The following is a 25442-nucleotide window of genomic DNA, read 5'->3' as shown; positions in this document are numbered from 1 at the left end:
GTGTATATGAGCATGCTCACAAAAGCTCTTTAATTTAAAATATCCACATATTTTGTCCCAGGCTGTATTTATGCCTGCACTGTAGTGTAGGGACTTCAATTTTACCCTTGTCTGTTTGAACATCCCAGTATTGGTTTTCGTTCTCTCTCTATATATATATATAATATGACTTTAGTTTGCTGCTAGATTTTTGGGTTTCTGGAAACCTTTACAAATATTTGTTTGCATAAATAATGACCATACATTCTATTTCTTTGCTAAAAATATTAGAAAAAAAGTGTTCATGAAGAAAACTTCGACTAATTATTTACTTACCAATGTCTCTGTTGTCATAGTTAATTTGGAAATAGAGTAGTCAAAATTAACATGCTGATTTCATGCATTTCCTCCATTTAAAGTAATCTAAAGTTATTTTTCTTAGAAGCATTTGCACCAGCTAAAATGGCTTATCCAAATCTGCATTACTGTTTCAAATGTTGGCTATCAAATAATGCCATTGGTTGAATAATAAAAAAAAAAATCATTTACATTTCCAAGGTTATGTAATACAAATTAGATAAATTATATACATGTAACACGCTTTTGGAAATTGAATATGTTTGTTCTAATGAAATGAAGATTTAATTATTTCAATGAACTTGACCCATTAATTAAACATTTGACATGACATGAGTAAATTTCCCTGACATTTATGCCATTTACTGCACACGACAAGGTAAAAAAATCTTGTAGCAAAGTTAAATGTACATCATGAAATATGTTACAAACGTAAATTGTAAGGAGAAGTGCATACAGTTGTTAAAAATTCCTCCTTTTGGCATTATTATATTTGTAGTGTGTTCACATGTAGAAAGGATTATAAATGAATCTTAACACCTTAGTTTGAAATTTTGTGGATTTTCACATTTCAATTGGCAAAGATCATGATGTGTCTAATTCCAGAAAATCATTTCATTATAATTGTGTAGGCTGTACAGAAAGAGATTTTTTATATATTGACAGTCCCAGAGGGAATTAAAAAAATGTGTACATATATGAGAATGGAGCAAATATGATGTTTACATAATCAATACTTTCGATTTTATTCTTAATTTTTATATGATTAGTATTACATGAAATTATGTACAATTTAAGTTCAATTTGAAAATAATCTATGAAAGACAAAATATAGCAATAAATGACAACATGGAAGCTTAATTTAGATTATCTGTAACTCGATATTAATCTGATACAGATTATGTGTTTCAATCCTAAAAACACCTAAGCTTAATCCACATATTTATGCAAACGTCAAAAGACTTTGCGTTAGATTTTGCATTTAATTAGAAATAAAAATTGATGAAAACAAGATGGATTATTCAAGAGGAAGTTACCCAGGTTACGAACAGACATCTCAAAATTCTCAGATGTACTTGCCTCAGCAATATGGACCTCCTACCCATCCGTCTTATGGAAGAGTTTTTTATGGTTTGTAAAAGATTTTTTATATTGTCTTTTTCAATATTTTCTCTATAATGAGCCGTCAGAAAGATTGACATTAACAGCTTTGTTTTTATGGTTATAGACCGAGATGCTGGAATATATGTAAAATAAGGCGGTTAGTTTTCCTGTTTGTCTTGTTTTACATTGCCTTTTATAGCTGACTATCAGTTTGGCTTTGCTCATTGTTGAAGGCTTTACGGTGACCTATAAGTGTTAATTTCTGTGTCATTTTGTCTCTTGTGGAGAGTTGTCTCATTGGCAATCATACCACATCATCATTTTTTTTTAAATATATAAGAGTGATTCATAAGAAACTAGATGGCTTTTATTTTTCTTTTGTTCATGAATTTATGTTTCATTGAAATTTATTAAGAGTTAATTTTCCAATTCTTTTATTGAAAAAGAGCACCATGGAAAATTTAAAACTAAAGAAAGAATAGTTGTTGTGTATTGGAAAAGACTAGCATAATTGGTGACTAAAAAAAATAATTTCCTGCTCTAGCAGATATTTTATTATTACCTGTCATGAAATGAATCATGACTGGATTAATTCATTGTCATTAATACATGTACTAATTTTCGTGTATAAATCTATATTTTTATACAAACTCAAAAAGGGTATTACATTGGCGTCGTTGTTGTCGGCATCCGAAGACATTTGTTTTTAGCACTTTAGTATAAGTTAATATCAATCTATGAAATTTTAACACAAGGTTTATGACCACAAAAGGAAGGTTTGGATTGATTTTGAAAGTTTTGGTCCCAATGAATTAGGGGCCAAAAGGGTCCAAAATTAAACTTTGTTTGATTTCATCAAAAAATGAATTATTTGGGTTCTTTGATATGCTAAATCTATCTGTGTATTGAGATTCTTAATTTTTGGTACTGTTTTCAAATTGGTCTATATTAAGGTCCAAAGGGTCTAAGATTAAACTTAGTTTGATTTTAACAAAAATTGAATTCTTGGGGTTCTTTGATATGCTGAATCTAAACATGTTCTTAGATTTTTGATCAACTTTTTAATCACAATCCAAATTCAGAGCTGTATCAAGCATAAATGTTGTGTCCATACTTGCCCAAGGGTTTGACCTCTGCGGTCATATAAAGCTGCACCCTGCTGAGCATCTGGTTAAAATATATTACAGTGGTTATTCAGTGACCTTTGGGGTATCACAATAGCAACAAAAGTAATACTTACCATCAAGATCGAGTTAGTTGATATCTTTGCCATTCTTTTCAAACAAAAAAATGACTTACTATAGTATGAGTCACTGAATAAAAAGGTATAATTTTGAGATGAAAACTTCTAGCATATTAAATAGATTTCATAAATAAATAATTCAAACCATTGTTTTGTAGATATATATTTTATAGCTTTGTCTTCTAAGACAAAGTTATTGTGTAATTATGTTTCTTATAATATTTTCTATACAAATTACTGATCTGCTGGCATTAAAGGGAAATAATTTTTATTGAGTTATTGTTCACTAAAAAAATAATCAATGATACCAGGCTTATGCTTTTGCCTACAAAAAAATCCTCAATACGTCTTGAATAAAAAAAAATTGAAATGCCAAATTAGGAGGAAGTTGAAGGGCATTTCGGACATAAATTACAAAGGTTTTGCCAAATACTGCTTATAAGTTATCTTGTGCTCCATGGTAGAGAATCCTTAGTACTTTGAACAATGCAAAGTCTTGCAAAACAGCTGTTAATCTATAATTTTACCATATCATAAAAACTCATGTCAAAATTAAAGGAGTAGGGGCATTAAGGCCTGGTTTTGGCCCAAGAAAATAAAATGTTTGATAACTTTTTCAAACATAATCTTTAGAAATGCATAGGGTCAAGAAATATAAATGAAAAACATTAAGATTCTTATGTGATGACGTCACAATTACGTCATAATATATACTGTTTTCACAAAAACGATGAAAATTAAGAATTTATGCAGTTTTCTATCTTTATTTCTGTTGTGAAAACATCGTGCGCAGCCAAGAAACAACAAAATAATTTAACTGAAGCTTTATCATTACTATTGACAAAATCTCACCAAATATAAAGTTGTTTCTTGGGTGCGCACATACTTTTCCAATCGAAAATATACTTAACAATTTGATGAAAACAAGGAAAATCACAAAATTTTACAAAATATGCAAATTAAGGCATGATTTGTTGCCATGGTAACTTGTTTAATGTCCAAAATTATTTTGTTTTTCTGAATACCTTCTACCTGAGATACTTTTCAGTAATTTTAAAATATGTATGATAACTTTTAAATTTGCAGTAATTTTTGGGCCAAATAAGGGCCTTATTGCCCCTAATCCTTACTGACTACTAGACTGGTGATAATTTACGGGGGAATTTGTATGATTTATAGAATTTTGAATGTGTTCAATAATAGGTTTTTAACATTTTTTTTTTCAAAATTTTAATCATCTTAAAAATAAATTTCATTGTTCTTTTCAAAATAGAGGATAAATGTTTAATAATCATAAAAATAATGTTACAAACAAATTAAATGAGGAAAGTTGATATTTGTCAGACAAAAATTGTCACAAAATTTTGCTGATTTTCAGTAATGTAAATTATTTCCCTTTAATGGTAGCAGATAAGTAATTGCTTTAGAAAAAAAGATCCAAATTACAATTATGCACTAACTTGTTGTTGGAAAACGGAGCTATAAATTATAGACTTACAAAACAATGTTTTGAACTATTTATTTATAAAATCTATTTATGATAGAAGTTTCCTTGTCAACATTAGACCTTCTTATTCAGTGACTCGTACTATAGTAAGTCATTATTGTGTTTGAAAAGAATGACAAAGATATAAACTAATTGGATCTGGATGGTAAGTATTACTTTTGATTTTAAAGCACTTACTTCATACTCACTTGAGCAATCTGCTAAAATATTTTACCAGTTGATCTGTTAGTGGGAGAAGAAATCTAACTGCAATTTGGTAAACTGTTTGAGCCCTTGCTATTGTGATACCCAAAAGGTCACTGGATAAGCATGTAGTAAAACAATTGGAAATTAATTTTTTTTTAAATGATTGGAAATTATTTTTGTTTTTAAATGATTGGAGGCTTGTTTCAAATTTACCCATATTTAATGATTTATTTGTTCGAGAAACTTTCTTTTTCTGTCAATTGTTTTATTCCTTGTATGTAACAATATATACAACCGCAAAAATTGTGAAATTTTTTTGGTCATATATATTGGTATGACGTTGGCGTCGTCTTCGTTCGAAGTCATTTGGTTTTCGCACTATAACTTTAGTATAAGTAAATAGAAATCAAGGTTTTGCTGAATCTAAACATGTACTTAGATTTTTTATTATGGGCCCAGTTTTCAAGTTGGTCCAAATTTAGGTCCAAAATTAAACTTTGTTTAATTTCAACAAAAAATGAATATATGGGGTTCTTCAATATGCTGAATCTAACCATGTATTTAGATTTTTAATATTTGGGCCCGGTTATCAAATTGGTCCACATTGAGATCTAAAGGGTCTAAAATTGAACATTATAAAAAATATTTGATTTCATCAAAAAATGAATTCTTGGGGTTCTTTGATATGCTGAATCTAACCATGTATTTAGATTTTGGATATTGGACCATAATAGCTATATATAATTAAATGTCCAATTTAAAAATTTTAAGTTTTAGTTCTTAGACCACATTCATTCTGTGTCAGAAACCTATGTTGTGTCAACTATTTAATCACAATCCAAATTCAGAGCTGTATCAAGCTTAAATGTTGTGTCCATACATTTTACTTGCCCCAACTTTTCAGGGTTAGACCTCTGCGGTCATATAAAGCTGCACCCTGCAGAGCATCTGGGTTTTTTTAATTTGAATCAATACAATGCTATGTTGTTTTTTTCTCTTTCACAAAAATATCAAAATCTTATTTTGATTAAAAAAATGTTTTTCAGTTTGCCTCATTTGACAAAACTGTATGTAGTAACAAGTATTTACTTTGGAAATGGTCTTTTTGTCTTGATCTTTCACGTAAGATATAAATGTAGAACATGTTTAATTAGATGTTAATGACCATGTAAAATGAAATGACAATTTAATGTTATGTTATGACAAATAGCATCATGTTATATACTAAATATAATTGTCTGTAATCACACCTCCACTGGAGGACATTCAGTACACAACACTGAATAAATATCACAAACATCAGGCTTTTGGCATCTGAGTCAGTGGTACAATCAAGATACTGTATGTTAATGAGGGGGCAAATAAAAGACGTAGGAAATTTTTCAGTCAACTTATTTAAACATTAACCATAAGTTATGTAATTGCACTTAAACTATGGTTGCAACTCCCTTGGGCAAAAGTTACCCTAAAACAGTTTTGGATGTTCCATTTATAATTATATTTTTTCATTAATGTTTGGCTTTCTAAAGTATGGACTTGAGGAGACATGATAAAATATTATTCATAAATTTGTTTTTTCCATGTTTTAGCACCATTATTCTTACAGGGTTTGTTTTTGAATTTGTGAATTATTAACACTAAAAACCATATGACGAAATAAAACTTTATTAACGTGATTCAGAAAAACCTATTAATTTTCTGAAGGTTGCCTTAAAATACGAATAAAGGTTTTTTTTATGCAGTTAATCAGAAAGTTGTTTCTTCAAAATTCAACAACAAAAGCAGTTATTTTTTGTCTAAGTTGTCTTTCATGAAGATCAGGGATTATCTGTCAATGCTACTAGATTTCCTGAAAAATACCAATAAAGGTGTACTTATAGATATAGAATTCAACCTGGCATGGGGAAACAGTATATAGATAACACATAGCTGAGAGGGTGATAGAGCAGATTGTTACCCGAAGAAAACATTGTCAACTGCGACAAAGCCAAGGTTGACAATGCTTTTTGGAGCGGTACCAATCTGCTCTATCACCCTCTCAGCTATGTGTTATCTAATTTATTATACTGGATGTCCTATCATTATTGTCTTTTACAGTTTACTTTTATGTTAAAAGTAGTTTCTATGACGTTATGTACATAACAACGTTACAGGTATTAGAAAAAAACAGCAAGAGGTCGTATTATTTTTATTTTAACTGTCAAATAAGAAAATCTGAGCTAAAACGTAGAACTTAAGCATTGTATTTAATTACTTGATGTAAATTCAATTCATTGTCCTTTAAATTAGCGATATCTGATTGGTCTGGACGAGAGGGTAACATTGAAAAAAATTGTCACCCTCTCAGCCATGTGATAGAGTAAATAAACACCCTCGTATTAGCCAATCAAAATATGGCATTTTAAAGTGAAGAAAATAAAAACAAATATTATTTAAAATGAGCCATTAGGAAATTGCTAATTCGTGTGAAATTGAGAAATTTATTAGAGAAAATAATAGATTTTTCATGTTCTATTAAGTATGACATCATTTAATGTTTAATAGTAAAAACCTCACAATTACATGTATTTCTGACTTTACAATACTAAAAAACTTGAAATAACGGTGAAAATGAAACGGACGAATTATTCCTGCATGTGTGTAGTGTTGTAAACTATGTATTTACTCTCTGAAAGCAGAGCTGCTTCTGTTGGCTCTCTCTGACTTCAACATCAACAAAATTACTAAAAGTCTTGTATAAGTATTTAAAATGAGTGTTTCCTCAGCTAAAAAGCTAAGGTATGAATATGCTGAACATACAAAGTGCTAGATAACGTCATAGTTAAATTGCCGTTGGGTATTTATTCAAATGTATTGTGATAAAAATCGTGTCTGTGCATTTATAATTTAGTTTGCATCTTATCTATCATATAAATACTGCATAGGAAATGTGAATTTCAAATTACGTAATTATTTTTTTATGTTTTAACTTAATGTACACAATATATCATTGAACTTAATTTATTTAAAATTATTAAAAATAAAACTGTAAATAGAAACCTCCTGATTAGGTCCATACTTTTACTAATGGATTTGACCACAGTGACTTGTTCCCATTGTAATATTAATAGTAAAGGACATTGTCAAATATAAAAGGGCAGTGTATATACACCGTGGAATACCAAGCTAGTGATTGTTCAATCAGAACACGGCATCGTAATCTTGTAGTTCACGTTTGAAGTTGGCAGGTATTGTGGATTCATTAATATTTGTTGGACACCAATTTTCGTTGGAAGAGGTGAACCATGAAATTAAATGTTCAACGAACGACAAATTTTACATAGGCTTGTATAAAGCTTTTGGCAAAACCACCAAATCTAATATCCACGAATGTTAAAGTTTTCCTTAAACCACAAAAGAAGGTACCCATGAAATTAAATGAATCTACAGTATGACTTTATTGTCATAGAATAGCATTTCCTTCATAAAATTGAGAAAGGAAATGGGGAATGTGTCAAAGCGACAACAACCCAACCATAGAGCAGACAACAGCCAAAGGCCACCAGTGGGTCTTCAATGTAGCGAGAATTCCCGCACCCGAAGTGTCCTTCAGCTGGCCCCTAAAAATGTGTATACTAGTACAGTGATAATGGATGTCATACTCAACTCTGAATTATACACAAGAAACTAAAATTAAAATTTTTTTAGTGTCTCGCCTACTTTTGCTGTAAATTGCAGGCGCAACAAAATTGAGGGAAAAAATCAATAAAAATATTCCGCTTGATACTATCTTTTGATTGTAAGAAGCTTCTGTCCAAGTTTGGTAAAAATCCAGGATAGTTTATGAATCTAATAAATGTTGTAAAAACTTTTACTGCAGACTGGATGTAATGTTAATTGGAAGAAAAACTAAGTCCATTTATAAGTAAAATACAGATAGATACACAGGTACAAAATATTAACAAAATTTCCTTCTAGATACTAGCTTTTGATCATAAACAAGCTTCTGTCCAAGTTTGGTACAAATTAAAAATAGTATAAGAAAGTTATCAAAATTTTGAAAAATTTAACCACAGAGTGAATGTGTTGCTGGCAGAAAATCTAAGTCCTTTTAAAGTAGAATACGGAAAAAATGGATTTATCGTTTTACAAAATTTACTTCTGGATACTATCTTATGATCATAAACAAGCTTCTGTCCAAGTTTGGTACAAACCAAGGATAGTTTAAGAAAGTTATTAAAATTTTAAATACTTGAACCACAGAGTGAATGTAATGTTTTCCCGCAGAAAAACTAAGTCCATTTATAAGTAAAATACGGAAAAAATAGAATTTTATTTTTACAAAATTTACTTCTGGATACTATCTAATGATCATAAACAAGCTTCTGTCCAAGTTTGGTAGAAATCCAGGATAGTTTAAGAAAGTTATTAAAATTTAAAAAACTTTAACCACAGAGTGAATGTAATGTTTTCCCGAGAAAAACTAAGTTCATTTATAAGTAAAATACGGAAAAAATGGAATTTTATTTTTACAAAATTTACTTCTGGATACTATCTAATGATGATTAACAAGCTTCTGTCCAAGTTTGGTAGAAATCCAGGATAGTTTAAAAAAGTTATTAAAATTTTAAAAACTTTAACCACAGAGTGAATGTAATGTTTTCCCGCAGAAAAACTAAGTCCATTTATAAGTAAAATACGGAAAAAATGGAATTTTATTTTCACAAAATTTACTTCTGGATACTATCTTATAATCATAAACAAGCTTCTGTCCAAGTTTGGTAGAAATCCAGTATGGTTTAAGAAAGTTATTAAAATTTCGAAAACTTAACCACAGAGTGAATATTTGTGGACGCTGCCGACGACGACGGAATGTAGGATTGCTTAGTCTCGCTTTTTCGACTAAAGTCGAAGGCTCGACAAAACTCATACAATACTAACAAGGCCAGAGGCTCCTGACTTGGGACAGGCGCAAAATTGTGGCGGGGTTAAACATGTTTATGAGATCTCAACCCTCCCCCTATACCTCTAGCCAATGTAGAAAAGTAAACGCATAACAATACGCACATTAAAATTCAGTTCAAGAGAAGTCCGAGTCCGATGTCAAAAGATGTAACAAAAGAAAATAAATAAAATGACAATAATACATAAATAACAACAGACTACTAGCAGTTAACTGACTTGCCAGCTCCAGACCTCATTTAAACTGATTGAAAGATTATGTCTTCATCATATGAATATCAGGCACAATCCCTCCCGTTAGGGGTTTAGTATCATACTATCATAAAATATATGAGATGAACATAACCCGTGTCATGCCAATAACTGTTTTAAAAAAAAAAATAATAATAAATGTGTTAAGTTCCAATACAAAGACACTATAAGTGAATCAATATTAAAGCCAACATATGCAATCTTTAATGACCTGACAACAGCATCCTAACTATATCCCTTCTTAATAAGTCTATTTAAAGGTTTTGTTAGCTTCTGAGGTGAATACTGACATTTTTGTGCTTTATAAAGAATATTACCATAATACCTGAACGGATAAGATGTCTGCATGTTGAGTTATATTTACAAATTATTTCCTTATACCGGTGATAAAATTTAGTAAATGTTTTGACCAGTTTGTGATATTGAAAACCCTGGTGTAATGGTATACTTACCAAATGGATGCATTTATTCTTGGATAATACTTCCAATAGAAGAAATATAACAGTAATTGTTGCTGACAGAATAAAGAGTAAAAAATATTGTTCAAACAGGAACAGATATTATAGCATTGTCTATAAAGACGATCTTTCATAGATATATTGACTCCCTAATAATTTCTGATAACATAAAGTCATGATACAATCCACACGAATTTTGAATAATATGCATTTTAATTCAAATTTATTATTAATTATTACCATAAGCTATTGCCTTACATTGCATCAGTCTGTCAGTTTTTGCATCCATACTTAAGTCATTTAGATCTTCTTTGGAACCACTTGACAGAATGTAAACATCTTTGAAGAATACAGTTGTACACTATCAGTCACAACAGTTGATATGATTAAAAAGCTAGCATCCATTAGAGATTTCTGACCTACAGCTGGATCCAATACTATATGTCATAGGTCTTATAGGAAGCTTTCTTGTTCAGATGATACATAAATCACTCAGACGTAATACACAAGTAAAGGTAACCATTGATATCAAAAACAGAAAGGTTATTTCTGGAGAAAAGAACTCGATAAAAATATTAAATTAAATCTTGATTTTGTTTTTTCAGGAGATGGAGGCAAAGGGGGCAACAGAAAAAGAAAAGGCGTTAATCATAAAGAGTAAGATTTACTCACTAAGATAAGCATCTCAACATAAAAAACAGGTTTTACTCACTAAGATAAGCATCTCAACATAAAAAACAAGTTTTACTCACTAAGATAAGCATCTCAACATAAAAAACAGGTTTTACTCACTAAGATAAGCATCTCAACATAAAAAACAGGTTTTACTCACTAAGATAAGCATCTCAACATAAAAAACAGGTTTTCCTCACTAAGATAAGCATCTCAACATAAAAAACAGGTTTTCCTCACTAAGATAAGCATCTCAACATAAAAAACAAGTTTTACTTACTAAAATAAGCATCTCAACATAAAAAAAACTAGTTTTACTCACTAAGATAAGCATCTCAACATAAAGAGTAAGTTTTACTCACTAAGATAAGCATCTCAACATAAAAAACAAGTTTTACTCACTAAGATAAGCATCTCAATACAAAGAGTAAGTTAGCATCTCAACAAATAGAGTAAGTTTTACTCACTAAGATAAGCATCTCAACATAAAAAACAAGTTTTACTCACTAAGATAAGCATCTCAACATAAAAAACAAGTTTTACTCACTAAGATAAGCATCTTAACATAAAGAGTAAATTTTACTCAACTAGATTAGCATTTGATCATAAAAAGTAAGTTTTATATTTAAAGATAGGTATCTCACTGTGAACAGTAAGTTTTATGAAGGAAGCCAAGGGTAACATTTTTCTAAGTTCACATGAAGTTTTTTAGTTTGCCATACAAGAGGCTTTACCATTTCTGGTATCAATGTTCCAAATCTTGTTTGTAAGTTGCAGTTTGAATACCTTTCTCATATCTGATTCACTGTGGTCTGGTGCAAGAGAAAGATGTAATGAAAATATGCTTACCACCCATCTTATTCAAATGATTTGTTTTTTTTAATGTTTCATTTATAAGTTTGGGTAAATCATGCTCTTATTATCAGGCACTCTTAGTCTAGTATAAAAAATGAAAACTTCATAAATAATTATGCTAAAAGTTGAATTTGTTTTACAGTTCTGATGATGAAGATAGCCAGCAAAGCACACCATATAACCAGGAACAAATTGACAAAGAAAAGTTTGCTAGGTTTGTTATTTTCAAACACAAAAAGTTTTGGCATTATGTTTTACTAAACTGGAGATCTATTAAAACATTATACATTTCTTTTTAAGGAAAAGTTCATATTTTAGATAGAGAAATAGGGAACATTTAATATTTATGTGAGTTTTGCACATGCATAACAAATTGTCTTGCTCTCAAATATAAGCTAAGTGATATACAACATGTATATTCCATTTTGTTTATACATTAATTTTTTCACTTGTGAATTAAAAGTTTAAAAAAAATGGTATTTTTACAAATGGAATATATATATATCACTCTGCAATTTTCTTTGATATGTAAAAAATCTGACAGTAAGATTTTTTGATGTCTAAGGTTTACATTTAGTCTTTAATCATGAGCAGGTTCTTAAATCACAAAGTGTGGATTCATTTACCTTCCTTTTAGTGCCATTTTCATTGATGTTTGATGGTTTTGAGTAATTCTGCATACAAGCCTTTAGGAATTTGATATTCCATGAAATTAACACTTGAATTCCAGGTTCACATAATGCCACAAAACCAGTCAATAATTAGTACCCCATAAATGATAATGAATCTTTAGTAGTGCTCTAAATTGTCAATGAAAAAAAAAATGAAATGACTAAAGATTAGAATACCCTATAATAGCAATTTTATAATCGACAAAAAGAAAGTAGAAGTTTACAAGCACTAGTAAAACTATATATACAAGTGTAAATTCATGTTTTGAGTAGGGAGAGCCATTGTGAGATTGAGAGAAGAAGAAGAAACAAGATGACCTCCTACATTAATGAACTCTGTGATATGGTACCAACATGCAGTACCTTAGCTAGGAAACCAGACAAACTAACCATTCTTAGAATGGCTGTTTCTCACATGAAAACACTGAGAGGTAAGTCAGAAAACCATTCCTTACCAGTGACATGTATGTTAGACTTGGTCCTCTCTCCCAATTAGAGTTTGATCTGACATCACAGTCAAATAGAGGGTCTTGGGATTATATATTCTAATCAGAGTCCAAATTTGGCATTGTGTATCACCAGAACATAGTCAAGTCAGAGTCTCTACTATAATCAAAGCTAAATTGGACTTAGTTTATTTCCAGTATTGTACAGTACCCTTTATATTTTATTCTGCTTAGGTTAAATCCTATTTTAATGCATTCAATAAAAAGTAAATACCTATACATATCACTTTAGCCAAATATTCTCCAAGGTTATGATTTGTCCCAGACTTTTTTCATCAATTAAATTTGACAACAATTCAGTCGATTACATGATATGAAAATACACTTGGCGTAGCAGAGAATAATCACTATATAAATTGAGCTCTAAAAGTGTATGTTTATTTTATTATATGATAGATTATAGAAATATTTATTGACAGGTACTGGCAATACAGGAACAGATGGGTCGTACAAACCTTCCTTCCTCACAGACCAGGAGCTAAAACATCTTATTCTTGAGGTAATCACACTTAGTTTTCCAAAATTTTATTTATTATTGTTCCCTTTTCTTACCAAACTGACAAAGGAGTAGGTCCGGTAAGGGCTGATTTTGGCCTCAAATTTCAGGTTCATCTATCAAAAGATTGTAAACACTTTTTAAACACTTAAGTGTCTATTTCAATTGATTCGATTAGTTTATGTGACAGATTTTGACTGATTTAGTTATTAAAAACGCTCCGATTCAAGCTTAAATTTGAAAAATCTATCATATATGCCAAAAAACGTCACTTTTCAGATGGTTTTTGTCAAAAATGAAAGTGGCCGCATCTGTGTTCATCCTCAACCTTTATATATGTTATGTATTATTATCAAATACAAGTTACATTTCAAATATTATGAATGAACACGAATGCGGCCACTTTCATTTAAGAAGGAAACCGTCTAAAATCTAACTAAAATGCTAAAATTGAGATGATTTCAGTATTTTAGCATGACTTCATGATGCTAGTATCCAATATATGTGCATGGTATTGTCAAAAACAGTTTATATTTATGAAGCAGAAGCATTGTACTTTCCAATAAAGAGCTAAAAGATTACATTTTCACAATTTTGTAAAACTGCTATATTTTGGGGCCAAAAAGGGGTCTTACTGAACCCTCTCCTTTTGTTTATTTTCTTTTGATTATGAATTTAGGATAGTTTTAAAAATCATTTATACATGTTGATTTTAATGAAAGAAAAGCTGATTATTAAGTTAAAAGGGGAAAAAAACACCGCTTGCAAAGCTAAAGATTTAAAAAAAAAAAAAAAAAAAATTATAAATAAACAATATTGATGGCATAGTAAAGAATATTCTAGAAAGTTGACCTTTATTTGAAATGAAGAAGTTTTCTGAAATGACTTAGTATATGTACAATCAACGTGAAATTAAGCCTTACAAACTTGTGACGTGGAATTGTCAATGAACTTGAATAACAGTTTTGATTAATAAATGATATATCATGATTGTCTCAGTTTCTAGGTGATTATTTTCACGATTTTAACAATGGTATTTTATTACAAATGAGGATTATCCTAAATTTTCTGTAATATGACTTTATTAACTTCACACCTGGTTTTGTTATGGCATCACATTACTATTTTACTATATTACGGAAATAATTTCTATTAATTTATCTTTTATAACACTGCATATTCAGAAGTATTGCAAAGTTTTTATTAATGAGACTGGTTGAGTAATGCAATAATAGAAACTGGCATTCTGAAATCACTTTAATTAATTTCACATTTACACCCATTCTTTAAAATGCTCAAATTGATGTTGAAAAGACTAAATTCAACTGATATTCAGTCATAGAATTTAGAAAAAAAAAAAAACACAATAAACTTCACTTGTCAACCTTCCCCTTTCAACAAAAAATCATGAATAGAATCTAGATGAGTTAAATATTTTTTGCATAAAAAAAAAGTGGTTAATCATTACATCTGAAATCACCTTAAAGTTAAATAGTTATTCAAATACACACACAGTTAATAAGATAAAGGTGTAAAACAATGCCATGAAAATGTTATTTTAAAACTTAAAAGAAGATATCTAGAGGTACCTATGTATCTGCAATGGTTATGAGAATAAAGATATAGGTAATCATACTTCATACATCAATGATTGATAAAGAAGAACATCTGAATTTTCAACTATTTTTTTGTTGTTTGGTCTCTGTATATTATGATAGGATTGAGAAGGAGGAATTGTAACAATAATATTTCTACTTCAGGCAGCTGATGGATTCCTGTTTGTTGTACAATGTGATACTGGGAGAATAATATATGTGTCTGACTCAGTGACACCAGTTCTTCATCAGTCGATGGTAAGTTAGAGGTTATTAGTTTTCATATTAGAAAGCTGGCTTTTTATTTATTTCACCTAATAATAGATTTGATTTTATTGACTTGATTTGGCATTGAGAAACATTTCATTTAAAAAAAGTGTTTATATATCATGGATACTGTCATCAGATTTAGAGCATTATTATGCAGTGAAGGACAATTTTCTCAATCTCGCTGTCCTTTAACATCCATCATTAACAGCAGAGTTCAGCAATTCTTAGGTCACCTTCAGATACATTTTATACTTGATTGACTTAGGTAATTTTCAGCTATTTCTATGTGGTGACATAGATCAGTTCAAATTAGCTATTTCTATGTGGTGACATAGATCAGTTCAAATTATGTGTGTCCGTCATTAAAAACAATTTTACATTTCACTGTTGCTCTGATCGAAATGGCATTAACCAGTACAACCTCCAAGCAAGGTATTATATAATTGGGTGTAAATTGTAAATTTTAGTCATATTCATGATCACACAAATGAATATATGTGCTTCAATCATAGGACTTTATTGCTGGTTCAATTTACACATGGATTAAGTTTGTTGTACACATTTAATCTACTTTACCTCTATTTTTGGGGGAATTCTTTGGAATATAAACAACCATCATATATATTATTTGTTTAGAATGAATGGTTTGGAAACTGTGTCTATGAACTGATCCACCCAGATGATATAGACAAAGTAAGAGAACAGCTTTCCACAACAGAATCTCAAAACACAGGAAGAATTCTAGATTTGAAAAGTAGGTAGAAATTATTTCAGAGATAATTTCAAAATTCACACAAAAAGAGAGCCTTTAAATTTCATAATGTCATCATTTTTATACGACCGCAAAATTTGAAAATTTTTTTTGTCGTATATTGCTATCACGTTGGCGTCGGCGTCGTCGTCGGCGTCGGCGTCGTCGTCCGAATACTTTTAGTTTTCGCACTCTAACTTTAGTAAAAGTGAATGGAAATCTATGAAATTTTAACACAAGGTTTATGACCACAAAAGGAAGGTTGGTATTGATTTTGGGAGTTTTGGTCCCAACATTTTAGGAATTAGGGGCCAAAAAGGGCCCAAATAAGCATTTTCTTGGTTTTCGCACTATAACTTTAGTTTAAGTTAATAGAAATCTATGAAATTTTGACACAAGGTTTATGACCACAAAAGAACGGTTGGGATTGATTTTGGGAGTTTTGGTTTCAACAGTTTAGGAATTAGGGGCCAAAAAAGGGCCCAAATAAGCATTATTCTTGGTTTTCGCACAATAACTTTAGTTTAAGTAAATAGAAATCAATGAAATTTAAACACAATGTTAATGACTACAAAAGGAAGGTTGGTATTGATTTTGGGAGTTTAGGTCCCAACAGTTTAGGAATTAGGGGCCAAAAAGGGACCCAAATAAGCATTTTTCTTGGTTTTCGCACCATAACGTTAGTATAAGTAAATAGAAATCTATGAAATTTAAACACAAGGTTTATGACCATAAAAGGAAGGTTGGTATTGATTTTGGGAGTTAACAGAATAAGGGGCCCAAAGGGTCCAAAATTAAACTTTGTTTGATTTCATCAAAATTGAATAATTGGGGTTCTTTGATATGCCGAATCTAACTGTCATGACTGTGTATGTAGATTCTTAACTTTTGGTCCCGTTTTCAAATTGGTCTACATTAAGGTCCAAAGGGTCCAAAATTAAACTTAGTTTGATTTTGACAAAAAATGAATCAGTTAGGTTCTTTGATATGCTGAATCTAAAAATGTACTTAGATTCTTGATTATTGGCCCAGTTTTCAAGTTGGTCCAAATCGGGGTCCAAAATTAAACTTTGTTTGATTTCATCAAAAATTGAATAAATGGGGTTCTTTGATATACCAAATCTAACTGTGTATGTAGATTCTTCATTTTTGGTCCTGTTTTCAAATTGGTCTACACTAAAGTCCAAAGGGTCCAAAATTAAACTTAGTCTGATTTTAACAAAAATTGAAATCTTGGGGTTCTTTGATATGCTGAATCCAAAAATGTACTTAGATTTTTGGAAAATGACGCAGTCATTGTTCCATAACTGCCGACCTGATTTCTCTGCCTACCGCGCTTGGTTTCGTATTTACTAATTTCAATACAAACTGGAATGTGCTTGTGTTATCATTAGTATGCATGAGCATTGTGTAGTAATCAGCCAGGAACCAGTTTACAAACTAACTGGTTTCTGTTTGTATTACACTACAGTCGAACAAAGTGTTGTAGTTTGACAGGAACCAGTCCAGAATTTTGTAAACTACAAAACGTAATCGGTTATTATCATTCCGTTTTGGTGTTTCATACCGACTTATATGGTTTGAATAAGCTTAAGACCCTTCAAACATTAATGTGATAGGTATATTAAAGACTGTTTTACAAAAGGATGAAACTGTTTTGCTTTAAAAGTCGTACTATAGTGATATATGTTATGTACGGATTTCCACTCTCACCGGTTAATTTCTTCTTTTACACGTGCTTTTGAAACTTCCTGTTTAAACATCGCAAGTTTTAAAATTGTTTTTTGAGTGAATTAAACTTATTTTAACAATCACGAAGCGTTCGGGAATCATTTCAAGCAGTTTCTTCTTCTCTTTGATGATGGAAAATAGGTTTTCTCAAGAAAATACCGCAAACGATCGCAGAGGAATTGAAACGTACAAGTCAAGTCGGCACCTGGTTAAATTGGCATCTAGTCAAATCGGCACCTATTTGACGGCAATTCGGCTTCCAATAATATTTATTATAATATTTTCTATTCAATTAATTAATAACTGTTACCAAGTACATAGTGAATATTAGGTAAACAACGAAACCAAAGTGAATATGTTGTTGTGTATAAAAGTAAACAACGAAGCTATTGTTTTAACCATTAGACAATTATTAAAATTAAATGGAAAACTATGAGTCCCTTTCAATAAATCAAACTTTCATGCCAAATAATTAGCAAATTTAAGGTGGGTTTTTTTCAGTAATGTTCAAACAGCATTAAACAAACAATCCTGTAAAAGACTCAACTGGTTAAATAATGCATAAAAATATCCAATATCTCATGTATTAGTCCAAATAATAATGACTTCTGACAAGGCTATTTTATTTTTTTCTGGGACGCCTTCCTAAGACGTTCTTAAGGAGGCGTCCCAGAAAAAAATTAACATAGCCTTGTGGTCATAGGAAGGTGTCCCAGAATAAAATTTAAAAAGCCTTGCCAGACGTAATAATTATTTGAACTACTCATATATATCATTAAAAATACACCAAAAAATTCATGTAGTTGAGAAAAATAAATACATACAAAATGTACATGAACATCCAAAAAAGTGAAAGTTAGTATTAACTCTTTTTGCTTTAAAAATTTACAACTGCATTTAAGTATTGAATGCTTTTTTTTTTTGTAAATTCATTGAGGTGTAAAAGCGTTGACCGAAGTACTTTTTGTATGAAGCGCGTAAGCGTAAGCGCTTCATTCTAAAAATGTGCACACGGTCAACGCTTTTGCAACCCTATGAGGTTACAAAAAGTAACATTCAATACTTATAATTACTTTTTTTAGCTAGGATCATGAAAACACGAATTTTATAACTTTTTTATTCAATTCATCTGTGCACTTTATTGTGGGACCACGTGTTATCATGAATGAAAAGTTTTATTGAGTGATGCAATTGCTTGAGGAATAACATGTGATGTGCAGTTAGCCAATCAGAATAAAGTATTATAATGAAACATATATCAAATGTAATTATAACAAAATACATTACGTTGTAAGAGTTATCTCCCCAAACACTGTTTTTCTTGTGGCCACCTCTCCTTCGTAACCGTAAAAGATTTTATTTTACCAAATTACTCGTTACATATTTAGGATAAGAATATTCGTTTGAACCCTAGCTCTATGGGGACTCCATATGAGAGTTATTCCCCCTTTTTCATTTGATTCAAGCGATATGCATTTTCAACTGGTAAACCATAACTGATAGAGACCTAGGGTCTTCATGAGGTCATTGGTACTAAAAATGAAAATGAGGTCAATGTCAAAGGTCAAGGTCATATTATAAATTTTGATTTTGGCTTATTTTCACTTCTTTTCAAATACTGTATGACATTTTGACAAATAATTTTTCATAAATTATTAGTTGCGACATGTCCTTACTTGTATATTTTGGTTGAAAGGCTGCGCATACAATAAAAGGGAGTTTTTGTCCATCTTACATTTAAAATTACGCGTCAAGTGGTAGTACTCATTAACCAAACATATTAAAGACCTAGGATATTTTGATTCAAGGTCCATGGTTTGTGACCTTGAAATTGAGGTCAAGGTCATAGGTTAATAGGACGTCATAAAGCCATAGGAACTAACATTTTAAACTGATTTTTCATATTTCAATATAAAAATAGATCTTTTCTAGTGGAAAGACTTCAATTGTTCTCTGAACAATTTGTTTTTAATTTACTTCATATTTTGTGGGAGAAGGGGGTTCAGACTATGTGGTATCAGGTCTGTTTGCGCCCAATACACTTTCGCACCTCGCACGTTCACACCCAAGGTCTGTTCGCACTCTACTCATTCGCGCCCAATTTTAATTCAAATTCAAGTTGAATAATTGGAAAATCATGATTGTTGTTTTAAATTGCTTTGGTGTAAATACTGAATGTATTTATAGCTTGGTATGAGTAAAACATTGAAGATTTTAAAGGAAAAACACAAAAGATAATTGTTTTTAAGCCCTTTGATCTGAAACAACGAAACAATAAAATATAGGAACCAAAATATAGCAATCCACTATTATAACCAAAACATGATAAAATTTATTCAACACACAGAAAAAAAATTAGTCAGAATCTCACTTCATTATGAAAGAGGTCAATGAAACAAAGTATAGCAATACACTAACCAAAACATGATTAAGAGTTATTCAACGCTAAATAAAACGTTGACAAAATACCACTTTATTTAGAAAGGATTATTATTATCTTTAACAATACGCTATCCAAAACATGATTAAGATTTATTCAACACAAAAAAAAAATGCTGTCTCACTTTATTTTGAGACAATGACAACAATTATACTTATAAGAAAACACTTGCTTACAGAGTTATTAAACACAAAACCAATTAAGATTAGTTGCGAACATGTAGGGTGTGAAAGTGAAAGGGGGCGAACGTGAATGGGCACGAACGGACCCGGATTCAGCCTATGTATCAGTGAGAAATATAGAAGCCTTTCTACAGTATTTATTTGTACAATTCAGGTAGTCTTGACCTATTCATTTGTCTTAAAAAAAAACCAGCCAGTTGGCACCTTCACTTCACACACACTCATATACTAATATCAATTATATGCTTACGAGACATGTTGCATTGTTAAACTAATTACGGTATGTGAAAATCAAGACTTGCATAAAAACTATCCCAATATTAGAGACAGTGGCGTCATTTTTTTTCAGAGCTTTCAGCTCTTTGATTTATTATGGGCCCAGTTTTCAAGTTGGTCCAAATCAGGATCTAAAATTATTATATTAAGTATTGTGCAATAGCAAGTCTTTTCAATTGCACAGTATTGCGCAATGGCAAGAAATATCTAATTGCACAATGTTGTGAAATAGCAATTTTTTTTTAATTAGAGTTATCTTTCTTTGTCCAGAATAGTAAGCAAGAAATATCTAATTGCAAAATATTGTGCAATAGCAAGATTTTTTTTTAATTGGAGTTATCTTTCTTTGTCCAGAATAGTAAGCAAGAAATATCTAATTGCAAAATATTGTGCAATAGCAAGATTTTTTTTTAATTGGAGTTATCTTTCTTTGTCCAGAATCAACTTAAATCTTTGTAATATACAATATACAATGTATATTCACTTTTTACTACCAACTGATAAATTAAAATAATCTTTACCATTCAGTGATAACAAGCAGTTTTTTTACATCTTAATATTTTATGATGTATTTAAATGAGTAGTTATTGTTGCAAACTCCATTAGAAATTTTAATTGAGATTAGTTTTGGAATAAAAGGAAAGGGGGATGTGATTAAAAAAATTGGGTTCAATTTTTCTCATTTGAAATTTCATAAATAAAAAAGAAAATTTCTTCAAACATTTTTTTGAGAGGATTAATATTCAACAGCATAGTGAATTGCTCTAAGAGAAAACAAAAATTTTAAGTTCATTAGAACACATTCATTCTGTGTCAGAAACCTATGCTGTGTCAACTATTTAATCACAATCCAAATTTAGAGCTGAATCCAGCTTGAATGTTGTGTCCATACTTGCCCCAACCGTTCAGGGTTCAACCTCTGCGGTCGTATAAAGCTACGCCCTGCGGAGCATCTGGTTTGCATTTGAATAAAAAATAGTTTAAGCAATATATGCAAATTGCAGGTCGATAGAAAATAAAAAAAAACACAACAAAAGCATGAAAAGTATGGTATTCCTAACATATTTTAGATGTATATATATATTAGTTTATATCCCAAAAGCACAACCTATGTGAAATTACATCTAAGCAAAACAGTGTTTGCTTTTCTTTATATTCTAGAACTTGAACTTGAATGTAAGCTAATGATATAACTTTTATAAAACTTTATTATGTTTTTTTTTCAGCTGGAACAGTTAAAAAAGACAGTCATCAAAGTAAGTCCTTAGATATAGTAAATAGTTAATACAAAATACAGTCAGCAAAGTTTGTCTGTGTATATCTAATCTATAAAGAGAGTTGTACCTTGCCTTGCCATCATTTCAAGGATCAATTTTCACCATTCACATTTTGTGATAAGATCTGTTTCGTAGATACCATAAGCATTTGGTCAACTTTATTTAGTGCAGGAGTGATTTGAATGTGTGCATGTCCATCTGGAAAGGTTCATCTAGTCTTTATTTTCATGGTTTATTGGTCCGATTTTTTTTTGTCATTTCAGCACCCATTAATTGTATATGGAATTCATGTGTTCTCCCAACAAATTCTGTATAACATCCTGATTAACAATTGATTTTGAAATATCATCTTGTTTCCAGAAATTATGGCATCCCATTCATTGCACAGTCTACATGTATAAACAAATAATATTTCTTTGATGCTTAAAGACTGAGAGAGGTATGATTTGAAAATTAGGAATATTTAATATTTCAGCATCTATCAGACTGTGTATGGGATCCAGAAGAGATTTTTCTGTATAGTGTATTTATTATTTCAGCATCTATTAGATTATGTATGGGATCCAGGAGAGGTTTTACTGTATAGTGTACTTATTATTTCAGCATCTATCAGATTGTGTATGGGATCTAGGAGAGGTTTTACTGTATAGTGTATTTATTATTTCAGCATCTATTAGATTATGTATGGGATCAGGGAGAGGTTTTACTGTATAGTGTATTTATTATTTCAGCTTCTATCAGATTGTGTATGGGGTCCAGGAGAGGTTTTATATGTAGTATGTATTTATTATTCCAGCCTCTATCAGATTGTTTATGGCATCCAGGAGAGATTTTATTGTTAAGTGTATTTATTATTTCAGCCTCTATTAGACTATGTATGGGGTCCAGGAGAGGTTTTATATGTAGAATGAAGATGGGTAATGTCCAGGTTGATCCAATGACAGCCAATCATTCCTTACGTGTCCGTCAGCGTAACACCATTGGTCCGTCTAATGATGGGAATCATTATACGGTTGTACATGTCACTGGGTATATAAAGAACTGGCCACCTTCAGGTAATATATTGGGGAAGTTATTTGAAAATATTAATATAAATCTTTAAATGTCAATATTGGCATAAATATGCATAATTAAGATCATTATTATTTGTTTACTGATACATTACACAGTTCAATTTATATCCAAATTAAGACCTCCTGGCCCTACTTCTTTTTTAATTATAACAGATTAAAAATTCTCCAAATGTTTACGCAAAGAGAAGTGCCTTTCTTTAATAAATATATACAAACATAAGAGGAGTTGATAACACAAAATGAATATTTCCTTTGAGAATATTACTGACTAAAGGTTTATAAAGGTATTTTTTGCCAATGTTTAATATTGTTTTTTTCATTTTACTAAACAGGTGTACAGATTGATAGAGATCCTGATGAGAATTCTGGTCCCGGCAGCCATTGTTGTTTGGTTGCCATTGGTAGACTGCAGGTGACTAGTGCACCTAACTGTAATGATTTAATGGGAGCTAACAATGCCACAGAGTTCGTTTCCAGACACAGTATAGAGGGCAAATTTACTTTTGTCGACCAGAGGTGAGGATTTCAATAAGACATTTACTTTTCTTGATCAGAAGTGATAGTTTCTTTTAATAAAACACATATATTTTTGTTGATCAAAGTTAAGGGTTTCAATGAGATAAATTTACTTGTGAAGTATTAGTCACAAGTTTTAAAAATTGAAAGAATATTTTAGAAAATTATAAATCAAATCTTATTATGTAAAAATTCTTTGATGTGCAATTTAAAAAAATGAGTGAAAACAAATTTCAAGAAAGTAGGTTTTCAAATGTATAAACCATGTTTATTTTGTTTTCTTCTTCTCGGCCAGAAACTTTGAAAATGTATTTTCTCAACCTGTGATGATATAGACATTAGTTAATGGGGAGATAAACCACTTCAATTTTAAAGTAAAAAATTTAATGTTTAAAATCCTCTTCAAGTTTAACATATAGCAATGCTTTATCTTTTTTTAGGGTAACAGCTTTACTTGGTTATCAACCACAGGAATTACTAGGAAAATCTGCTTTTGATTTTTATCACCCTGAAGATAAAACACACATGAAGGATACTTTTGAACAAGGTATAGTAATCTGGTATTGTAAAAGAGTTCTAATTAACAAAGTATTTCATAAAGCAATAAAGAAATTCATTCTACATACACCTACCAGAAGAATCAATTCCACATGTCTACCAAAAAAAATTCATTCCACATAAGTGTACTAGAAATTCATTCCACTTATTAAGTCTACTAGAAATTCACTCCACATAAATAAACAGAATTCACTCACCATACAATTTTTTCTATAAATAAAACACATTCCAAGCTGTGTCATCTGTCAATATGTATACACCTGGAAAAAAGTATTGCAACACCAAATTGAAATTGAATTAAAAAAAACACTCATTATTTTTTTGTGATATAATTTGGTAAAATAGAACTAGTTAAACAATATTTAAGTATCACCTGAGTTTAATCAATAAATATCGACTCGATAAGTTTTTATCTGCAAATGCAGCTACTGTACCCGTAAACAGCAAAAAAGATGTTTTGATCCTCATTGTTTTCAGCACTTTAAATAACCAAGTTTTTAAAATTATGTGATTGACACCTTATAATGGGTCCTTGACAACTCTTAACTGCAGCAAGATGGCAGATTATTAGCATAAGAGAAGCAGGGCTGTCGCTGTAACAACTGCACGCATTGTTGGTCATCACCATGCCACTGAAGTCGTTTTGAGAATAAAAATCAGACAATAAACGCTGTAAAAGACCTTCTGAGATAATGAAGACCCCCCTATTCCATTTGCTAGAGAAAATCAAGCATAATGAAGGTTGGTCAGAAGGAAACCCATTGCATACAAGACAATCCTAAAATGAGAGTGGTGGCCATACAAGAGCCTTTTAACAAGAACTGTTAGAGATCAACTCATCGCTACTGGTTACAGTGCGATAATACCATTTCGGAGACCTTTGCTAGCGAGCAGACTTACAGTTTTCCGTATCCAATGTAGTGCAGAGCTCGCCAAAGTTGGAAATTAGCATCGTGGAGGAAGACCCAATGTTCAAATGGAATTTGGTTCATCTTCCTTGGCCCGATCGTAGCCCGGCTTTGAACCATATTGAGCTTATATGGGACACTATTGGGCGGAAAGTGAGCGAAAGGACACCCCAGTTCAAACACAACATGAAATAAACAATTCCCTTCATCAGAAATGGTTGCTGCTACCTTAGCAACAAATTAGTCGATTTATGGCAGGAATCAGAAGACATTAAGATGCGGTTATCCGTTTGATTGGAGGCTGCGCACAAAGTACTAATTCTTTGGCGTATAACGATCAACCATGATGTGAACAGTCATCTGAAGATTAATTTTGAAATGTCTGACATTGTAAAGTTCGACTACAGTGAAACTTGTCAAATGCGTTTTTTTGTACAAAAAACACTTCATTTTGTTATTGAAATTGTGGTTATATAAATCATTTTTTTTTAAACATTTTTTGTTCGTTTCAATGCCAATGTTATCGTGAACTATGTTTCAATAATATTATACACATATTTTATTATATTCCATAAAAAACAAGAGGCTGATTTTTCAAATTTTAAAAAATCAAGGTGTTGCAATACTTTTTTCCATGT

The 25442-nt window shown here is 30.8% G+C and overlaps 1 protein-coding gene across 5 annotated transcripts in view; it reads left to right on the top strand.

Annotated features, from left to right (window-relative positions):
- Positions 1–25442, top strand: part of LOC139521659 (aryl hydrocarbon receptor nuclear translocator homolog) — a 38228-nt gene that overhangs the window by 5465 nt on the left and 7321 nt on the right. For 2 of the 5 annotated variants that reach the window (XR_011664042.1, XM_071315152.1), the window contains exons 2-11: positions 10633–10684; positions 11697–11768; positions 12496–12656; positions 13151–13230; positions 14988–15080; positions 15729–15846; positions 21699–21728; positions 22610–22804; positions 23155–23338; positions 23779–23885. Coding sequence is in view for 4 of the 5 variants with exons in the window: in XM_071315152.1 (XP_071171253.1) it covers positions 10633–10684; positions 11697–11768; positions 12496–12656; positions 13151–13230; positions 14988–15080; positions 15729–15846; positions 21699–21728; positions 22610–22804; positions 23155–23338; positions 23779–23885 (1092 nt within the window). In the remaining variant the exon portion in view is untranslated. Of the gene's footprint in view, positions 1–728; positions 1468–10632; positions 10685–11696; positions 11769–12495; positions 12657–13150; positions 13231–14987; positions 15081–15728; positions 15847–21698; positions 21729–22609; positions 22805–23154; positions 23339–23778; positions 23886–25442 lie in introns of those variants that run through there. The other 3 variants (XM_071315151.1, XM_071315150.1, XM_071315153.1) reach the window with 3 other exon arrangements.

Source organism: Mytilus edulis, chromosome 4 (genome assembly GCF_963676685.1).
Source record: "Mytilus edulis chromosome 4, xbMytEdul2.2, whole genome shotgun sequence".
NCBI classification, from domain to species: domain Eukaryota; kingdom Metazoa; phylum Mollusca; class Bivalvia; order Mytilida; family Mytilidae; genus Mytilus; species Mytilus edulis.
Note: the sequence above shows the minus strand (reverse complement) of the source record. Positions and strands in the feature narration are given on the sequence as shown.